The 21661-nt window shown below is 38.4% G+C and overlaps 2 protein-coding genes across 2 annotated transcripts; both read left to right on the top strand.

The window, feature by feature from the left end:
* The first annotated feature begins 749 nt into the window (after positions 1-749).
* On the top strand, positions 750-2328 carry LOC146613968 (cAMP-dependent protein kinase inhibitor alpha-like). The gene is made up of 2 exons (XM_085378858.1): positions 750-936; positions 2255-2328. The coding sequence occupies exons 1-2, from the start codon at positions 774-776 to the stop codon at positions 2326-2328; spliced, it is 237 nt and encodes a 78-aa protein (XP_085234984.1). The 5' UTR covers positions 750-773.
* A 3293-nt stretch (positions 2329-5621) lies between these two features.
* lyn (LYN proto-oncogene, Src family tyrosine kinase) lies at positions 5622-20519 on the top strand. Its single transcript, XM_085378146.1, has 13 exons — positions 5622-5773; positions 9371-9507; positions 9939-9981; positions 10733-10838; positions 12130-12228; positions 12347-12450; positions 12603-12752; positions 13416-13568; positions 16711-16893; positions 17035-17111; positions 17428-17581; positions 19245-19376; positions 20225-20519. The coding sequence occupies exons 2-13, from the start codon at positions 9376-9378 to the stop codon at positions 20425-20427; spliced, it is 1536 nt and encodes a 511-aa protein (XP_085234272.1). The 5' UTR covers positions 5622-5773; positions 9371-9375; the 3' UTR covers positions 20428-20519.
* The last annotated feature ends 1142 nt before the right edge of the window (positions 20520-21661 follow it).

Below are 21661 nucleotides of genomic sequence, written 5' to 3'. Positions count from 1 at the left end.
CGCGAAGGAGGAAGATGCGGCGGCCATGGAGAATAGATTAAGGACTTTTCAAACCGTCCTGCTGGTGTGATTGATATTCGGTGATTTCAAGCCCGGGCACATCGCGCTATGTAGCGTAATCTCACTGTGTTGGTACCGAAGTCTCGTTGCTTGGCTTCGGTGGTTTTTTGGCCACATATACTTGTAGTTTATTCCTTTGGTTTTGTGTTGTTTGTTCTGTTTGGTCGTTTGATATGATGTCGGGCCCGTTGTGCTGCTTTGAGTGAAGTCCCTCCCTCCCTACACAATGTAGCGCCGAGTTCTTCCAACAGATACGTCATCACTGAAGGTAAGGAAATACTGAGAACCGGACTTAAACGGAACGAAATCCTGTCACGTGTTTTTGTGGTAGACGGACTTCACCTGGTTCTTGACTTGAGGACTTGAAGGCCTGCTTTATGGCCGGAATAGCAAAGGACCGAATAGCTGTGCAAATGAATGACACAAGATTGTTCAGGCTTAAGACAGAGAACACTGACACACGTGCCTCCCTGCGCAGGTACAGATATTTAATGGTTGAATTGACTTATTAAAACAACACATGGTATCCTTATTGCCTCTTTTCGTGTCGTTTGTAAAGTAGCACTATCATAATATCACAAGACCTTTCAAGCAACCCTGCATTACACAATGAGTTGCAAAAGTACACACTGTGGTGTGTGTAGGTGAACCACTGAGAGTAAATGTACAGCTGCTCTTCTTGTAGGTGTTGCTGTGTGAACAATGCGTGAGCGATGTCTGATGTTGAGGCCACATACGCAGACTTCATCGCTTCTGGCAGGACGGGCCGGAGGAACGCCCTGCATGACATCCTGCAGAGTCCCACCGACCCTGAGGGAAGAGAGATGCCCCTCACCCTGTCTCTGTCCCAGCTGCACATCAACGCAGGAGGAGGAGGTAATACGCTACACTGATTTGTTTGGGGTGTACCACCCCTGGGATCGGAATCAGAATTTAACTGTCTGGTCGCACAAAATCCTGTATATAAATTCCACTCTGTTTTATTTATATAGGGCCAATTTACAACAAGGTAAAGATGCTACTGTACTACTACTGTAATCAAACAATCCTCTGTGAGCAAACACTTGGCGACAGTGAGAAGAAAGAAGTTCTTTTAAACAGGAAGAGACCTGGCAGAATCAGGTTCAGGGAGGAGAAGCCATCTACCATCTACGCAGGAGTTTAAGATGGTTATCAGAATAATTTTTATTTGGCCTAGTTTGTGCACATAAACAAGGAATTTGACTCTGGTTCACTTTAGTCTCTGTATCCAAAAAAGTTTTTAAATAGGCAATAGATAAATAGGCATATATCTATATATACAAGGAGAACATACATATGAGGACATGGTTAAAAAAAGTAAGGAAAATAGAAGTTACAGAACATCTTAAGAACTTATACAAACTATAACAAATTTAACACCTTTCAATTTCAACGGAAAGCTGAAAAGTAATGCTGCCTTAACACATCTAAAGCCATGCACCATCCCGAGGAAGTCCAGAGGATCTGAAAAGGTAATGCTTAGTCTTCACTGTGAAAATGAGAGCCAAACTTCTGAGGTGGTCTGTACCAAATAGCAAACCATAATAGTGATCAGATAAATGCTCCAAAAGGATACAACAACACACACAGTGAGGAGGTCCAGTCTAAGGACTCAGAGCAGTGGACGTGTCCTAGCAGGCAGCGATCAGCTGCAGCTGCCTCAGTTATGCAGGTGGATGAGTTATAAAATATGGGAAAACTACACATGGAGATCAAAGCCATCTTTGAGTGTACTCACTTTTAGAGTCAACCTCATCTAGTGCCACCTGGAGGAACTGCAGTTTTTGCCACTCCCTTGTTGGCTTCATTTTTCAGCTCTGGAGGGTGCTCCTTGCACCGACCTACACTAAAAACTTTAAAATCATTATTTTTGTACTTTAACTAACCCAAACAAAGGTAGAAATGAGCCCTGCTATACTTCCTACCACCAGGAGAAGTAATTATCTTTTGGTTATATAAAGAGGGCGAGGACAAATGAAGTGGTTGTTCCAGTTGAAGAACACATCTAGCAGAAGAGATAAGTTATTGCAAACAGTGGATGTTATGGTGTATTTTACTCTTTTTTTTTTTTCTTTTTTTTTTTAAAGCAATAATTACACAGCTGATAGCATCCAGAAAGTTTTTAATGTGGTGTTCTAACCTGCTTTCTTTTTTTTTTTTCTTTTTTTTGTAGATGGAGACGACACTGAGGACAGCCAGAGCTCCTCCTCTTCGGCTCAGAGGGAGGCGGAGCAGAGGAACAGCTAACCTGCAGCACACTCCAGCCCGCAGACAGAGATTTGCAGGATGGAGTGAGGCTCCCACCATGATGAACCTGTTTGTCCAAAGTGGGCTGGTGGCTGGAGGGTAGTACCGTCACTGCTGATATGCCTTCAAGCAGGGCACAGTCTTCCAAATTCAACTCGAGAAGTGCTGTAATGTGAACACCCAGTGTGGCTCTGCTGTGCACTAGAATAACAGATTGATTGCAGGGTGCTTTTCAGAATCGGGGGTAAGCAGAGAGGCCAATTTGTAGCTCTTGTAAAGCTAATTTTATTTTCAGTCTTAGTTACTAAACAATATAGGTTGGGGGACTGAAATACAGGAAGAAAATAGACGTGGCTCCTTTGTGAGTTTTATAGTAGTTGAAGCAATTTGTAAGACCATGTGCTGAAGTAATGTGCTGAAGTAATGGCTCACAGTGGGAGTAGCATGTCTGTAGAAGTAGTGGTGCTGATAGATTGTACTGCCAGTTAATGGCTTTATGCTAACGCTAAGTTGATAATATTGCAGAGGAAAATGGATTGGGCTGAAGTAAACCTGAGAGGACAATGCTGCGGTTTGACTTCTTGTTTATATGCTGAAGAGTGTGTTCACTGTTCTGTACTGTAGAAAGCAGCAGGATGCAACAGAGCAGTAGCCTTGTGGTCTGTTGACACCAATATTACTTAATATTGCACTTTCAGTCAGTTTAAATGTCAGTCGCTCAGTGATTAAAGATTGATGATATACATGTTTAAAAAAAAATGTTTATACTTACAAAAGGGTTTTTTGGTTTTTTTTTTAACAATTTCATTATCACGACCTTTGAGGAATGGTTTGACATTTTTGTAAATGCATTTCTTCACTTTCTTGCTAATGAAATGATAAAATGTCTATGTGCTATATAATGCATGTAGCTAGAGTTTGTCTTAATAGCCACCAGGGGGCAATAGATGTGGTTGCAAGATCTCAATCTGATGTCTCTGTGCTGTGTTTTATGTACATCATAATAATATTGTTGGTCCAGGAGTAACATAGTAACTGAGCATTCAGTTAGCACTTGCTAAGAAGCTAGTGAATGCTGTTAAAAACTGTCACTAGTAAACCACGAGTCATTTGGCTAACAGCAAACCTAACTTGATAATACAGTTATTATTATAATTATTTAATATATTATATATATATTATTTAATATATGGTATTAAATAATAAGTAAAGCACTTGAAATTTTTACCATTTGATCCAAAAGTTGTTTTTTTCTTGACATTGTAAAGCTATGACATCACAAGAACATGACTGGTCAGTTGCAATGTTGATCCCAGATGATGCAGGAACAACACCGACACGAAGTTATGACATACCCCTGTTCCAAGACGATTTCTAGTCCTATTGAGGTCTTTAGTGGAAAATGACCCCCAGACATGGCCTCTAAAAACTTTCCTGCTGTGTTTATGGGCTCAGCCCCTCATATCAGGTCATACCAGATAAAACACTGAGTCAGTTTTGTAAATTATGGTCATTTTAAGTCTCGGAAGGATTATTAGGATCTACTCATTGACTAATAACTCGTTAACCACTGAGTGTTTGCTTTCACACTGACATCCAATCCTCTCTCTTAACCTCCAGTTTCAAAAGACCAAGACAGTGATGACAGAAATGCTTAAAGTAGGAATTCAGACACATATGGGTGATGTTGTCTGGTCTATGGTTAGCGCTGAGGTGGCCTGCAGATGGACATATTGACTAATATGAAGTAAACAAATGAATTAGATAACAGAAACGTCCTTACAGGTTACAATTAAAAGATTAGCATAAAAAAAATTCACCCAAATCTTACATTTTGCTAACTGTCAGATATGCACACAGGTCACTGATAAAAACCTGTTGCATTTGAATCATGTTAAAATAGTATAATGTAATATCATATATGGCATTGATGAGCTGTTTTGTCACATAATGTTGCTTGGATCAGAGCTGTTGGCTTCACATTATAATACACTGGCCCCACATTACCTTCACTTTTTAGCGTGCAGGGGGATGAGAGGTGACGTGACCTCCAGGGAGTGCGTAACCAACTCTATGAGATAATTAAGGATTCTAAAAATCATAAATCTTGCAACACTACTCTAGTGTACCAGTGAGCTGCAAATTAGCATAATAGACACTCTTTATACTTGACAGCTAAGCTAATTATCTGCAGGCTCCAGCTACATTGTTAAGAGATTGATCTTGTCATCTGTCATCAGTTCACTAAGAAAGTGCATTGCCCAAAATGTCAAACTGTTCCTTAAATGTAGATATGCAATACACCGCGGAGCTTCCAGGATTTATAACATTGTTTGTTTGTTTGTTTGTTTTCTGACACTGAGCCTGAGCTATGTTCCTGCTACTGTGTGTAATAGCTAGCTGATGTTATCATCTGTACAGACCACCACGCATGCACAAAACTCTGTGTTGTCATTTTCTTCACCATTTTTGCGAACTATAACCTTCCTGTAATCCTCCAGCTTGACAGTAAGTCAATCATACTGAAGATAATGTAGCTATAAATGTTTATTTTGTAATCCTCACTCAATCAGGTGTTTAGATTGTAAACTGCCATGTAACTGTTTCGGGGCTCACTCTGGTTTCAAATTAGACTGTGTAAATGCAGCTGTTCAGCATGTTGGATTTTGGCAGGTGCATGATTCTGTGAAATTTGTAGATGTTTGTCTGAATGTGCATAACCGTATTTTCTACTCTCCGTGTCAAACAAAGTGAAATAAACTGGACAAGAGGGAAAATGCAAGTCTTCTGTGCTGCTGTACGCCTGCGGTTTGACCAGCAGGTAGCACTGTGGGAGAATTTATGAAACGTGCATTAGACTTCAACTGTGAACAACTAATGTATATATATATGTGTATAGAATGACTTATTTAATTATTGTTTTTTCTAAAAAGGACATGAGAGGAATTTTTAAAAATATTTTTTAAGAGGATTAGATTAAATTAAAGGGATTCTATGACACACTGGAAAATTCTCCCCCACTTCAGGTTAAACGTATAGTATTTCCATACGTGTAGCGCTGAAAAGCCATCTGTCTGCTGTGTCTTTCAGTCTCTTTCACTCTGTGTGTGTGTGTGTGTGTGTGTGTGTGTGTGTGTGTGTGTGTGTGTGTGTGTGTATGTGTGTGTGTGTGTGTGTGTGCAGTGCTGATTATGCAAATAATCATTAGACAATTGTACCAGGAAGTTTCACTAAGAAAGAAAAATCCCCAACCAGTTCCTCATTCACTCATTGGTATAACAGTCCAGGTCGGCCAGCTGACCCACTTGTCAAACCACCTCAACACCAACGCACTGCATGTGTCACCCACTTCCATGTCAAGCACAGAGAGGACGTAGCTGAGGAGTGAAACGGCTCTACATTTTGGATTAACCGTTTTCTTAACCAAGGATACAGACTGAGACAGGTAAGCTGTAATGTCCAAGTGACATCAGGCAGACGCATGCTTGGTTTACACAGACGCATTAGGAGAGGTAAAAGTGTATGTAACTTTTTTTTATTAGTAGGAAAAAAGTAAATGTAAGAAGTTTTATTAAATTGATTTTTTTTTGTTCTGTGTTTTTGTGGACGCTTTATTCATTAAGCACAATCATAACTCACATTAAGTATAATTAGTTTAAGGAAAATTCTCTACAGTGCAACATGTTTAAAATCAGTGCTTTATTTTCTATTATAAAAGTTTTATTCCTATGGTTTCATGTATGGTATAGTGACGGATTAAACATTAAAATTCACTGCATTTATTGATGTATCCAGACTTTTCCTCAGTCTATTGCAAAAGGAGGAAGTGTGTGTCTGTGTGTGTGTGTGTCATAGTCCAATATATCATGCGTGTGTGCCCTTAAGCCTTTCAGACCCCTAGTTTCCGGCTGTTTGCTGACAAGTTAAAAATATAACAGAGGCACTGAACCAACAAAGTGCAAAACAAGCCTGTGCAAACCTGCCAAACCGCTGGCTAATGCATTCACTGACCTTTTTCTACCAAGAAAAATATGGTTTTACCATTTTCTTTACATTTACTCCCTGCCATCTCAGTTCACAAATGTGTTGTAGGCTGGTTTTCAGGTGTGCTTGCTTTGTATTTGCATTAGGTTAATGGTGTGTCGTCCCCCCCCCCCCCCCCCCCCCCTACTCAAACAACTCAATTCAGGCCAGCTAGGTCCAGCAACTTTATTCAGCACTCAGTCTTTCCACATGAATATAAGATATTAACTATTTTTAACGTTATATGGTAGGATAGCTGTGCTTTGCTATCACCGGCAGCCTAGAAGCAACAGAAGTAAATGCTTTTAGCATGCAGAATGCAAGGTTTTGGTGTTGGTAAAGAAAAACTTTGGTATCAGATCAAATATTTCCAGATGAACCCTATTGTTGGGATTTGTCATATTTTCTTCCCTAAAATGTACTACCTTACTATTACTGATAATAATGTTATCAAGTCAAAATTTCATTTAAGCTGTTTGGCTTGGTCGAAAACCTAATATGCCTCAATATAATAACCTAATAATATTTCTGCCAGCCTAAGCAGTGCTTTCTCCAATTAGCATACGTACATTAGCATTAGCAAAATCAACATGTTAGCGCCAGTATGAAGAGCATGTTAGCTAGCACTAAAAAAACAAAAAACAAACAAAAAAAAACAAAACAACCCACGCTAATTCATTTTTTGTGGGGGTTTTCTTTCTTGTTTTGTCCTGTTTTATTTTCTGACTTCCCTAACACAATTCATCAAAGAATATCTCATCTCCTTAGAACTTCTGTTCTAGCTTTTTAAAAATTTTAAAAGGCTATTTGCTGACCTACAGGACTAGTTGAACATGTTCCCCTTTTCTCTGCAGTTCAGCTGTGCACTTTAGTTTCCTGGAGAAGGACAGAAGCTTTTTATTTATTTATTTTTCCGTTGTACTTTGAATAACAGATGTTAAAAACCAACGTGCACTTCTGCTCTACAGCAACATGTTTTGTTCTTTTTTTCCCCTTTTTTTCCCTGTAGGGAAGCACTCAAAGTTGATTTGACCTGGTTTAATTTTAGTGCTTTATATGTTTGTGCTTTTAAGCCATATTGCTTGACAATCTAAGTATAAATGGTTTTAAAGGTGGTGTTTCTCACGCTCATAGGAAGTTTAGTTTTAATTTAGACAGTTACTCATATATAAAAATCCTTTTTATGTTCACACATTACCTTTGTAAAATATTTTAATTGTTAAACTCAAGGTACAAATATCACTTTGTTTGTCCTTAAAACTACAATATAGGAGATACATACTTTTAATGTTTTTGACTTTTATACATTTTAAAACTTATAACACCTCTCTCTCATAAAAACCAACATCACCAGTTAAAAAGATGTTGTTTTTTCTTTGCGACTTTGTCATCTTTGTGGGCATGTGGTCAGTATGTGCGCATGTAGAAAGCAAGTGCACATTGGTGGCGGTGGGCTTCATGCTGGTTAGCTACCCACACAAAAGTCAAAAGAAGAAAAAACAATGCAGCAAACTGCAGCAATACATGTTTGATTTCCCTGAACAGAAACCACCATTGGATAAATTGCAGCCATGTCAGAATACAGGGAAGCAGCAGTGACATTGTGACATATTTTTTTCTAAAGAACTACTTTGAGACATTCACATTTTTATTGAATTTTCGTTGAGTTACAGCAGTAACTCAAAGTTACTCAACTCAACAAACGTAGAATTTTTCACCTGAAATATTAGAGTTTGTGTAAGAAGTGCCATGGCTAATGACATTTAGACTACTGGAAACATTGGTTACCATGGTGTTGCTGAAAGTTAGATTAAAAGACTGTTACCAGTTGTAATCTTGTTAAATATATAGCTGAATCCAGCAAGTCATTAGTCTAGCTTAGCATAAGCTTTAATGGTGAATAATGGCTCTGCCAGAAGCTTGAAGGTGGCATTCAAAGCTCACAAATGAAGATATGCATTTTGGACTTATATGTATTTTAAACCCACCCAGGTCTGATATAAATGATACAAAGCGTGTGCTCAGTCCACAACCTGTGCATGTAAAACCTCATCAGGTCTTGTAAGACGCTAATGCTATGGATATAGAGGCAGAAGTAGCAGAATGTCTCATTCAAGTCTATTTTGGCTACACTGCATCATCAAATCCTCCCTGTTCTGCTTCTCGTTTTTACTGAAAGCTCTTTTCCTGAAAGTGGCAAAGACAGCAGCAGCTTACTTGGTCACTGAAACATCCCTAAAAACAGAGCAAGAAATTAAAACGCATTGTAGACAGAACAGTCTGTGTTTTGAGCAAAATGGTGGAAAAAAACACCCATCGTACTGGACATACTTCCCCATATAAATATGATAAAAGTAGGGTTTTTTGTTTACACCTTTTGATGTATGATTGAAAGAGTATTACTCAGCAATGCCTTTGCACCCCTATTATGTTAACAATCCAGTTAGAGGTCGACATCATTATTTTTATATATCTGGTGCTAAGTGGTGATGCACCTTTCCTGTGACATTCCCATAAGATGTAAATCAGAGTGCAGTATAAAAGTCAGTACAGTCAGTGGTGTGGTGCGGCTGCGAGGGAGGCAGCTGGACAGCATGAGCAATCACGCCACATTCACTTATAGGTCCTGATGTGGTTGGTGTTAGTGTGTTTGACTGCGAACTGCAAAGCTGCAGCCACGTGCAAGGACAGCAACGGTGATAATAAAGATGCTGAAAAGCATGGAACCGAGGACAGGTCTGCCGTGGAGTTATTACAGTTACATTTGCACATGTGCAGCAGTTTGTTTTTGTGAAACAACTTATTATTCTCACTTCTTGTTATCTTCCCCTTTATGTTGAACTTATAAATAACACTGGAAACATGACACCAGTTTGGATCTTTATTTTCACATGTAAGAACTGAAGAGTCACAGGTGTCTGCTGCCACACTTTATACGCATTGTGTTTTTTCAGCAGGTGTAAATGGTATATTTGTAACAGCTTTTTTCAATCTTTCTTTTTCTCACTTCCTCGTGCAGACAGAATGGGCTGCATGAAATCCACGCTAAATCAAGGTCTGAGCGGAGGTGTGGACCAAAAAATGGGCCAACATGCTGTCCATTCTGAACAGTCACGCTATGTTAGAGACCCCACCTTTAATCCAAAAGTCAACACGGTAAGTAGTAAGACTTGGGTGGACCTTACACTCAAATCTCAAGTGTGGTTGAGTGTTAACAGCAACAAAATCGTTAGATAACAAAAAGTCAAATCATAAATGGAAAGCATGCTATTGTTTTCATTCAATCAAAAATTGACTTATAATCCTCATTTGGTTTTTTCGTCATTATTGTATTGTATGAAGAACAGAATGATTCAGTTTTCTTTACATATTGCATCAAAGATATGACCTTTCTTTTTGTTTTTGAAAAAAGTTGCTCAATGTTTCCTGCCTAATAGAATTTCCCATTTGCAAAAGATGACATCTATTACAAGGAAATGACAAAAGTCTGTGCAAAAATCTCTATGTAAATAATGTCTGCCTTAAAATAATGGAAGTAATGATGATAGAATGACACTGTGTAACTTTAATATTGTTTCCTTTTGCAGAATAACTCACTGTTACCGGGTCAGGTGTTCCAAAAAATGGAGGGTACGACCCTTTCTTCCTTGTTTTTTGTTTATTTATCTGCTGTCTGTTCATTGTTTCGTACTACTATACCGTACTTCTGGTAACACCTGTATGTGGTAGCTTCTAAGGTAATAGGGAATTCACTCACCTCAAAGTATGTATAGTGAAACAGTTAGGCCCCAGAAGTCCTCATAGTCATGAAAGACAAAATCTTCATCTTCTTTTGTTAGTTTTTTAACTTTGACTCATTTTGAGATTTCACCGGCAAATTTTGACTGATTCAAGGTTTATTTACTAATTTAGCAAATTCACTAAGAAAATTATTCTAAAGCTAAACTTTAGAATAAATAAACCAGTCAAATATATGAGTATAGGTTAAAATAGAAAGTAATCTTAGTTATGATAGTTTTTATTTAGAAAAGAGATCCTTATAGGAAGGCTAGTCACTACATTTGACCATGTAATTTTCCGCATTATATTAAAACTCTTTTATCTTAGCAATGTACACAAAGGCGTTTAAGTACATCCAACGAAGTTGCAATTTAAACATAAAATTATCATTAGTCATTACTGATTGAGACTACAGCTACTTATAAGTAGGTTGAGTAAACTGATAAGCTAGGTGCATGCCCTATAATTGCTTCTGTCTGACGTTTCTGTACATGTTGTCCCCCGTGTCTTTACATAGTTTAAAAATAGAACAACCTTTGTATTGATCTATGAGCCTATTTGCATGTGTTAAATGATGACAATTTTCTCTTTCCTATTTCAGAACAAAAGGGGGTGGGTAAAATAGTGGTTGCCCTTTTCCCATATGAAGCTGTACATCCCGATGACTTAGGATTCAAGAAGGGAGAAAAGATGAAAATTCTAGAAGAGTGAGTGTCTGGTATTTATGGTACACTGATTCATTCTCAGAAAATGTGTCATCATTTCTACAAATGGCAAGAATCACTTCCACTGTTATATATAGCCCCCCAGTTTTAGATAGACAAACTGACACCCTTTTACATATAAAGATTATTTTTTACTATTTGAATAAAAATTCTTTGTAGTCTGGATTTTTAATCAGGGGCTAGAAAGTGAGAGCGTATTTCTCCCATATTGGCTTCTCTTCATTGGCTCTCTGTTTAATGCCGATCTAAAATTCTTCTCCTCACATTGAAAGTGCTGGACGATCAGGTCCTGTCTTATGTTAAAGACCTCGTCGTACCACATCATCCCAGTAAAGCACTTTATTGTGGTTCTTAGAATATTTAAAAGCCTTCAGCTTTCAGGCCCCCTGTCTCCCTGTCCTCTCCCCCAGTCAGTCAGATGGCTTCTCTCTTCACTTCACAACTCAAAAAATTCAAAGCAAAAAATCCCCAAATTTCTTTTTATTCTTTTTAATCATGGCCTGGTTCCTTCCTTCTCTATATTTTGTTTCATCTGTCCAAATTTTGTTTAGCTTTTGTGGCAAGCTTAATCTATCCCACCAGTGACACTCCCTGAGTGTTCTGAACCCTCTATATTTTCATTTAGAAAGCCATTTCTCAATTGCAGACTATGGCAGTTATACAAATATCCTCACTGCGTGTTCTTCTTGACTTGGTTGTGAAGCTATTTTTCTCAACCATGGGAACAATCTTTTCAGCATGCGCTTAATTTAGGATTTAGCCATTGCTAAAGTTTTGTGCCATCTCTCGGATAGGCTTATTATGTTTTTTCAGACTAATGATGGTCTCCTTCACTTGCAAAGACATCTCTTTTGGCTTCATAGTTGAAATTACAGTGACAAAATATAAAAGTTTAACTTGGTAAATCAATTTCAGATATTATGTCTTCTTCCTCTGTGATGTCCAGTAACTTTTGAGCCTCTGAAAATGAGGCTGAGGATGTATGAAAATGACTGTAAACTAAACAGTTAATGCAAAATTTTTGTTATAAAAATATCATATACGTTTTATAAAAGATTTCTGCAATGTGTGAATGTATTTTAGGCTAAATTACTTGCCCATGAGACAAAATAGCATTTCAGTTCAGAAATAATATTTCTCTGAATATAGGAATTACACTAAGTTAAACGATGGAATTTAATTTTAAAAAATCATCTTTCAAGACCTTTTCAGAACATCTCTGTCAATGCAAATGATTGTTCTAAAATGTATATGTATATTTATGAACTGACAGACATGGTGAGTGGTGGAAAGCGAAGTCTCTGGTAAACGACAAAGAGGGATTCATCCCGTCCAACTATGTGGCTCAAGCTGACACCATGGAGACAGAGGAGTATGTACTTGTTTCCTAATATTACTTCATGTTATTCAGATTACATTATTCATTTTTGCATTCAGCATCAACATTATGTATGTTACCAAATATTTATTATGTTTTTTGTTCCGTGCAGTTGGTTTTTCAAGGACATCACAAGGAAGGATGCAGAGAGGCAGCTGCTGGCACCGGCGAACAAGCCAGGCGCTTATCTAATCAGAGAAAGTGAAACATCAAAAGGTATGGCTACCATGGTAGCTCTGAGATACCGACATACATTCAGCAGCATTCTCCACTTTGGACACGTGGAGTTGTGACATTGTGTGTGCTTGATTTGAATGATCATGAATCACCAGTCACTCTTTTTTTTTTTCTTCATGATTTTTCCACAGGGAGTTACTCGTTGTCCATCAGAGATGTGGACGCCCAGGGAACAGACTCAGTGAAACATTACAAGATCAGGATGCTGGATAATGGCGGCTGCTACATCTCTCCTAAAATCTCCTTTCGGGATATTAGCAGCATGATTAAACACTATCACAGTGAGTACAGTGCAGCCAAAAGTCTGTTTTCACACTAAAACGTTGTATCTGTGAAATATTATTTTATATGGGAAAATAAAAGATTAATTTCTACTGCAAATCCATTTACAGTACTGACTATTTATTACTGCAAATAAAAATAAAGTAATAATAATGTAAATTAAGCAACCTAATAATGCTATAAATGTAAAAAAAAAAACTGTAAATAAAAAATAATCTATTATTAAAATACTGAATACTGTAGAGGAAAAACAGCAACACTGTAGCCACTTTTACAGTAACTTCCTTAACAACCTTTTCACGGGGTAGCGTGCTCATACCTCTTCTAATAAATCTCATATATTCTGTTTGTCCACATAAACAAGTTTTAGAAACATACAAGCTGTGGCCTTATGTAGAATTATGCTTTGTATGTAAATGACTGTATGATTTCTCTGGGTGCTTCCTTTTAGCCTAATAATGTGAAACAAGTGACAAAAAAGAGCCAGCTTTGCTCCCTCCACCTGCTTCCTATGTTTGTGCAAAGCAAAGCTAGTTGGTTTCCAGCTTTTGCTCTACACTTGCTGATCAGAGAACAATGTTGATCTTCTCATTACAAAAAGATTACACATGCTATGTTATTGATTAGGAAGACTGAGCACTGTCTGTGTGTGTGCCTTCCAGACAAACCGGATGGCCTGTGCCGTAAACTTGAGCGTCCTTGTGCAAAACCCAAAGCTCAGAAACCTTGGGATAAGGATGCCTGGGAGATATCCAAAGACTCTATTAAGATGGTGAAGAAACTTGGAGCAGGCCAGTTTGGAGAAGTCTGGATGGGTGAGTAGAAATGACTTTTATGTCCAAGAGTTGACAAGGGAAGAAATTGCCAAAGAAAGGGAACGCACAATGATTTTTACCACTCTAGCCCTTCAAATAAAGACCACAACGAGGTCCCTTTAAGATACACGAGAGTATTGTTTCACAAAGAGCACAAGAGGTAGGGCACGTGGCCTTTTATCACTTTTAATTATTACCTCATGAATTCTATGACATTCCCAGCGTTATTTCCGAGAAGGCAGCCGGCCTGTAAGTGGCAGCTAACATGGATTTGGCACTTGACAAGAGAAAATCAAAGACTGGGAGACAGCAGATAAGTAACAAGGGAGCATATCTTTTTATGAGCTCCTTTATGAAGGAACAAGATTTCTAATTCCCTTCTATCATTTACAGTAAACACAGACGCAGGGAAGTGAGCGTTACAAGGAAGTTCCATTTCCCTCTAATTAAAACAAAAATGACTTCCTACTTTTGTTGTCCATGAGGTACAGGACCGTGCTCTGTTGCAAAAAAAACCCCAAACCTCGACTGCCTGCATGTCTGCCTCTGCTCAGACCATCTCATTGATGTGTCGATGAGTGCTGTCGTCTGTGGAGGAAATGTTTGAGTCCGCGGGGTGATTTGCGTGTGAGGTTTCAGAGGAATGATCACAAACAAATAGATGCGTATCATTTGTAAAAAGCGCTACCGCAGAGAAGGTTTTATTGCACAGTTTCATGAACAAACCGAAGCTGACTTTGTTTTACGGCTTTTAAGTGCTTTTTTCAAAGATTTTTTGTTTTTTGTGGCTTCTGACTTACACAACTGCTTTTTCACTTCGTTAAATATAAGGGGAAGTATGTGAGAACAAGTGTGTTGCCATTTGTGCCGTCTCTGTTAGTGGGAAATTATGTGATAGTTACGTCAATACTTCGAGGTATAATTTTAACTTCAACGACGACAACTGTGTCTGACATCACTAACAGCATCTTTACAATTAGATTCAAAAAGCTACACGTGATGAATTTATAGAGGTGTATTCCCTGTGGTTTGCACTGAGGTCTGGGATAATAGAATAGAATAGAATAGAATAGAATAGAATAGAATAGAATAGAATAGCACTTTATTGTCATTGTACATGTACAACAAAATTATGTAAAAAACAAACAAACAAGCAAGTGCTACCATTACAGAAACTCCGCTGACTAAATTTACCAGTTGGCAGTACATCCATAACTGACTCTGAAACAATAAAACTCTGTGAATTATACACAGAGGGAGTTATAATAAAAGTTCAAACTGGCCACAACTCACCTTACATCTTTGCATTCAAACTGACGTACTGTATGCAGTTTCCACGCTACAATGTGACATTCAATCAACCCATAAATCATATTATTATTATCATTATGTAAGGCAACAACTTTTCCTTTGTTCTTGAACCAAAGTCACAAAAATGAGGTTTTTGTCAGGATCTTATAACTCGAAGGGAACAAAGCTAACACAACCTGACCCAAGGGTGGCCCAAAGGATCTTTAGAATAGCTCTTCCAACAAGTCATGAATAAATAATGAATGCAATGGAATTTGCGCAGCAGTTGCATTATCTAAAGCAGATATAAGAGATAAGATAGAACTTTATTAATCCCTCGGGTGGGTTCCTCTGGGAAATTCGATTTCCAAAAAAGCACAGCACCGACAGAAGTTACAGAGTTATACACACACACACATATATATAAATACAGAGACAATATAAATAAAATATACGAAGGGGATAAATAGAATAAATAGGAATAAAAATAAAAATACAAGTGAATTGCACATTTCAAGTATTGAGTCTATTGAACCGTTGACTATTTACAAAAGTATTGCACAAAAGGTATTGCACAGTGAGGTGAAGAGGCACTACAGCTTAGTTGTTCCCCCCTCCTTTGTCCTCCTGTTTCCCCTCCCTCTCCCCTCCAGAGAGGAGTTAAACAGTCTGATGGCGTGTGGGACAAAGGAGTTTTTAAGTCTGTTAGTTCTTGTCTTTGGGAGAAGCAACCTGTCACTGAACAGACTCTTCTGGTTGTTTATGGCCGTGTGCAGAGGATGCCCAGCATTGTTCATAATGTCCATCAGTTTCTTTAATGTCCTTTTCTCTGCCACTGTCACCAGAGTGTCCAGCTTCATGCCGACCACAGAGCTAGCCCTCCTGATCAGTTTCTCCAGCCTGGATGAGTCCTTCTTTGCTGTGCTGCTCCCCCAGCACACCACAGCATAGAAAAGTACTCCAGCAACCACCGACTGGTAAAACATCCTCAGGAGCTTCCTGCAGATGTTAAAAGACCTCAGCCTCCTGAGGAAGTACAGTCGGCTTTGGGCTTTTTTATACAGGTGCTCTGTGTTGCATGACCAGTCCAGTTTATTGTCCACCCACAGCCCGAGGTACTTGTACTTGTTGACCACCTCCACCTCCTCCCCCTCTATCTGAACCGGCAGTGGACCTGCTCTAGACCTCCCGAAGTCCACAACCAGTTCCTTAGTCTTTGAGGTGTTGAGTTGCAGGTGGTTTGTGTGACTCCATGCAGATATGTTACTGCACCTGCCAGGATCTGAATAAAAGTTATGCAACTTTCAATCTGGGTGACAGATAATATTCACACCTACCTGAATTACCAATAACAGGGTGTTTAACGGATGGAAAGGGTGTCATGCCTGACTTCGTAATGACACTGAGTGTTATGAGTAGCAGCAGATTCCAACATTTGTTCCGTGGATTCTTGTTTCCTTTATGCAGTTTTGTGGAATATTCATTTACAGATATGCTGCATTACATCATAACTGAAACCAGCTTAAAATGGAAACAAAAATCCACCTTTACAAACACTGTAACATGCAAACAAATGTGTCCAGTCATGCATCAGTGGTCAGCTTTTGACAACATGGCATATTTTTCTCACCTGTCACTGAACGTTAAACAGTAAACACAGTGTTTTCCTTCCCGTTCTTTCCTTTAATTTGCATTTGTTTGGTGTAGTTGTTTCAGTTTCCTCAAAATTTTTTGTGGAAACGTATTTGTTTCCACAGGGAAACATTGAAAACAGTCCAAAGCCATGTAGCAGAGCATATCATGCTTTAAAGTTCTTCTTTCCCCATGCTTACTCTTCACGTTCTCCACTCAGCATACTACAACAACACAACCAAAGTGGCAGTGAAGACGCTGAAGCCGGGAACCATGACGGTTGAAGCTTTTTTGGATGAAGCCAACATGATGAAGACTCTGCAGCACGACAGGCTGGTGCGGCTCTACGCTGTTGTCACCAAGACAGAACCCATCTACATCATCACTGAATTCATGGCAAACGGTAAATGCCAAAAGTCTTTAGAAAAACTAAACTGGTTATTATGAAATTTTGTGGCCTAATCACAGAGTCGACACTCCAGTATAGGCATAGATGCAGACATGCAAAGCACTGACGCTGTTTTCTGTTCTGTCTCGTCTTTAGGGAGCCTGCTAGACTTTTTAAAGAGCGACACAGGATGCAGACTGCAGCTGCCCAAGCTCATTGATTTCTCTGCACAGGTGATTACACCAATATGCTTCTTTGTGACCTCGCTGCTCACTTGTCTCACTACTGTGAACCCTGCATACTTTCACTTTCAAACATGAGGTTGTTCTGTCCCAGCATCACACTGGCAGTGTCCATCCATCCATCCATCCATCCATCCATCCATCCATCCACATAATCTAATAACAGATTGTTATTATTTGCTTGTAATTGCTTGTAACGGGGGTGATTATTTTTCTTTCACATTTCTTCTGTTTTATGTAGGTTTTGATTGTTTTCCCTTTCACTCTTATGCTTAAGACTACACACCTTCCTCTTGCTCTGTTACAGATAGCAGAGGGCATGGCCTACATTGAGAAGAAGAATTATATTCACAGAGACCTCAGGGCGGCTAATGTCCTGGTGTCTGAGAGCCTGCTTTGTAAAATAGCAGATTTTGGCTTGGCGAGAATCATTGAGGATAACGAGTACTCTGCCAGAGAGGGTAAGTGTGTATGTGTGTATGTATGGGTATGTGTGTTTGCGCATATATGTGTATGTGCGTGTATGTTTGTGTCTATGTGTATGTGTGTGCGTGTGTATGAGAATTTGAACACGTCTCCACTTTTTCTGTGGAAGGGGGCTTTCCCAGCACAAATGAGACACTACCCTGGCTTGATGCTTGTGACATAGTGAAACAAAAAGCCCCTTTTGAGAAGTGGAAGCACCCGCAAAAATTTATGTTGAATCAGACACTTTTGGTTTCATGTACCAGTCGCTCCACTTTTGTCTCACTGAAATCACACCACAGTGACCAATACCTCTGATGCCCCCAAACTACACTACCTCCTTTCACACTCTCACAAGGTTAAAATGAAGCAGGGAGTCCTTTTGGTACAGCCAACATTTCCCCATCATTCGATTAGAAAAAATAAATAAATAAAATGTCAAAAATTAAACATAGTTTTAGAACTATTTTCAGTCAAATTTTGGAAAACTGAATTGTCTTTTCATAAAGTTTATACCTACGCAGTATGGTTTTGATTTCACACCTGTAACATGCCACAAACTGGAGGACAGCGGAGGACCGGAACCGAGCTAGGAGACTGATGTGTGGGGTTAACCACCATTTCCAAAACACTGACCATTTAGTGATTGTGACATTTCAAACATTTGGAATGAACAGGGTTCATGCTCAAATTGTGTACTTCAGCAATAAAGTCTCAGTCTTAGGCGTGGTCAGGGAGGTGACCGAGAACTGGGCTGCTTCTGCAGCTGAGCTTTAGAAATCGTTTTGATAAGCGGAACCGTATGGCAGAGCAGCTAGACAGAAGCCAGAGTGACTTAAAGACAGCCCACACCCTGCCTTTTTTCATACAGTGCATTTCAAGAATTACAAAAGGATGAGATAAAGATTCTGTCGTCAGCTGAAACAGAGTGAAGTGTTTAGGCAGCAAAAACAAAAAGTGTGGTAAACAACAGACATTCTGAAGAAACATCCTGCAGAGTTCAGAAACCTGAGACTTGGATGTCAGTTTGCCATTTAGCACGGTGGTGACCATTTCACTATAGCCAAGACAAGAGTGAAATGGAGTAGAATTTTTGTGGAAAGATGGCAGATGCTTGTCGTGTGCATTGTATTGGATGAATCCCTTCTAATATAATGAAGAAAGGATTTACCAAAAGAGTCTGTGCAATGTAATCAATGAAACACTGAGGACGTGGAGTTCTTTTTTTATGAAAGGAGAATCAGGCAACAATGCTAACCACTCTATCACCATGTCATCGATGACCGCTTTCATTACTTAACTTTTAACTTATATGGTGGGAATTTTTCAAAAACCTGTTTTGGCCTTTTTAATTGTGGGGGGAAAAAATCATTCATAGTTCATATTTTTCAAATTAAAGTAACTGTGCAGTAAAGTGCACGAGGAAGTGTCTGAATGCTATTTCTCAAGTGACTCATGAAACCTTATGAAACCCGTGTGATCACTGGTCTGGACCCAGGATGCTGAAACTATTTGCAATTGACGTTTTGAAATAAATCCAGCTACACAGATAGAATCTAAAACCTCATTTACAAAAACAGAACAGGTGATCTTTGGGATTGTGTGAGGGAATAATAGAATTATAATTTCACAGTGTCTGTTTGTGTGTGCATTCCACAGGAGCCAAATTCCCCATCAAGTGGACTGCTCCAGAGGCTATTAACTATGGCACCTTCACCATCAAATCTGACATGTGGTCATTCGGAGTCCTGCTCTATGAGATTATCACCTACGGGAAAATCCCTTACCCAGGTAAATATTAACTGCAGCACTGTTGATAACTGCTTGTGCATTTTAGTTTTTGGTAAATAAATAATGACATGGTGTCATGCTTTGCTGTTCTTCTGCACTTAAATTTACCTAACTTTAAGACCTGCTGATAACCAGGTTAGTTTTTATTATGTCCTGCCATGTCTTTTTATCATGACTATATAAAATGTAATGCATTGTCATGGATTAAAGGGCCTTGACCTATTAAATTAAAATATTGGGTTCAATAATATGATGGAAATTCTAACAATACAGAGTTCAGATGGAGAACCGTTTGTATTAGGTATGTTTTACAAGTAATATTTATTCATTTATGGTTATTACAGATGACTGAAGCTAAACTAAAAGCTGATACTACTTGTAAAAAAAAGCACTTTAAATAACTAAAAATAATGCAAACTCAGAAAAAAAAAAAAAGAAAGCTAATTTAAATCATTGTGCACTTATAAAATGTATTCAGGAAATCATTTAAATTTAGTCCCTTTTTTGAACCCTGTAAACACATAGGCATCACAAGCCAATGTTTATTGAGACTCTGGTATATGTTTGTCGAGACTCAGGTCTCTACATGACTGAGTGAAGTGTTTGTGTTGATATTTTTATTGTATTATACTGGTCTGAACTTCATAAACCTCTCCCCTGACACAGCTAACTGTAACCATAACTTTTATGACCCAGCCTCACTGAGCAGTAAGGCGTTATGCTGAGAAAGACTGCCCTCTGCTGGTGACTTTTGTGTTCTACTTCGGGTTGAGAATGTGACGGCGAGTACAAAAAGGTTCTCATTGGAAGCCTTTCCAACAGTATTTACACTAATTTGGTGTCTGCAGGCATGACTAAAGGAGAGGTGATGTCCTCAATACAGCGCGGCTACAGGATGCCTCGGCCCGACAACTGTCCCACTGAGCTGTACGATATCATGATGTCCTGTTGGAAGAACAGACCTGAAGACAGGCCTACATTTGACTACCTACAGAGTGTCCTGGATGACTTCTATACCGCCACAGAGGGACAGTACCAGCAACAGCCATAGATGGAAACAAAACTGGAGAGACTTTTGGCACATAATAAACTAATAAAGGTTATCTTATCTTATAATGCAAGCAGCTTGTAAATAGCTTTATGTTTGGACCTACTGGAGATATGTGATTGTATTTTCTATGTTTATATTCATGTATATATGATACATTCTGCAGTAAGCTGTGTGATATATTCACAGTGGACAAAATATAGTTTGCATGTTCCAGAATATAATTTACTGCAGATTTTCAGGGTGTGTAAATATGAGGTTTTGTGCAGTTAAGCCTCGGTGATCTGGAGGAATTTTACAGAAGTAAAATTGTATCATATTATTTGTACTTTTGACACTGGAGTCTTGTTAATAAGTGTTTCAATAATTAGGGTGTTTGTGAGAGTTACTGAACAAACAGCAGGCATTATACAAAGAATTTGTGAAGCAATGATATGTAGGTTAAGAACACACTTTGCACGCAGTGCAAATTTTAAGTGGTGATATTTTGGGTTTACAAGCGATGGGATGAGTTTCTATGAGTTTTTGAGCATTGATTTTTCATAAATTTTAATTACTTTACAAGAAGAAATGGTAAATGAATATACACATTTTTACTCAGCCATACCACTCTCTTCAAAAAGATTTACATGACGATTATGATTACTCTGCATCTTTATTTTGGCATGAGAACTTACTTCTTCACAAGCTGCTCTTACTAAATTAAAACAACGGTTTTCTTGTTTTTGTTGCTTACTGTTTCAGAGACTTGTTGATGCCCCACTTCATATTGAAGTGCTCTAGCTCTTGCTTGTTTTTTTCTTCATCACATCATCATTTCAAGTAGGCTTTGTTATTAAAAGGAGATTTATGTTTCTTTTTTAAAAAAATAAAGTGCAGTAATTGTTATGCTGTATTGAATGCCTTTGTACAAATGTGAAAAGAGCTTTAATAAATGCAGCAGGTAGCATTGTTTCCTTGGTGACAAATTTATACACTCTAATGAATTTATAAAATTAGAGATAATTAATATATTCAATTATAATTCAGTTAATTAATTCTATATGTGCTTGTCAAACGTAAGTACTGTACCTCGATAAGTTTTTTTTTCTTTCCTTAAGTAACACAAAGATGAAAAGAAGGAGAATTACTACTACTACTAATGATGATAATAATGATGATGATACAAACTGTACTGAAGTTTAAGGGAACAAAATGTAGATAACGACTAAATATGGAAAAAGACTATTATTTTGAA

Source organism: Diplotaxodon limnothrissa, linkage group LG18 (assembly GCF_057381915.1).
Source record: "Diplotaxodon limnothrissa isolate DT_005_m linkage group LG18, D_limnothrissa_male_GT1.1, whole genome shotgun sequence".
Lineage (NCBI taxonomy): Eukaryota > Metazoa > Chordata > Actinopteri > Cichliformes > Cichlidae > Diplotaxodon > Diplotaxodon limnothrissa.
This window is presented reverse-complemented; position numbering and strand designations above follow the sequence as displayed.

Bases quoted from the DNA above. Each gene is read 5' to 3' on its own strand.
- LOC146613968 (XM_085378858.1), top strand. From the start codon at position 774: ATGTCTGATGTTGAGGCCACATACGCAGACTTCATCGCTTCTGGCAGG. The intron at 937-2,254 runs GTAATACGCTAC...TTTTTTTTGTAG, and splicing joins CATCAACGCAGGAGGAGGAG to ATGGAGACGACACTGAGGAC.
- lyn (XM_085378146.1), top strand. From the start codon at position 9,376: ATGGGCTGCATGAAATCCACGCTAAATCAAGGTCTGAGCGGAGGTGTG. The intron at 9,982-10,732 runs GTACGACCCTTT...TTCCTATTTCAG, and splicing joins GGTGTTCCAAAAAATGGAGG to AACAAAAGGGGGTGGGTAAA. The intron at 12,229-12,346 runs GTATGTACTTGT...TGTTCCGTGCAG, and splicing joins GACACCATGGAGACAGAGGA to TTGGTTTTTCAAGGACATCA.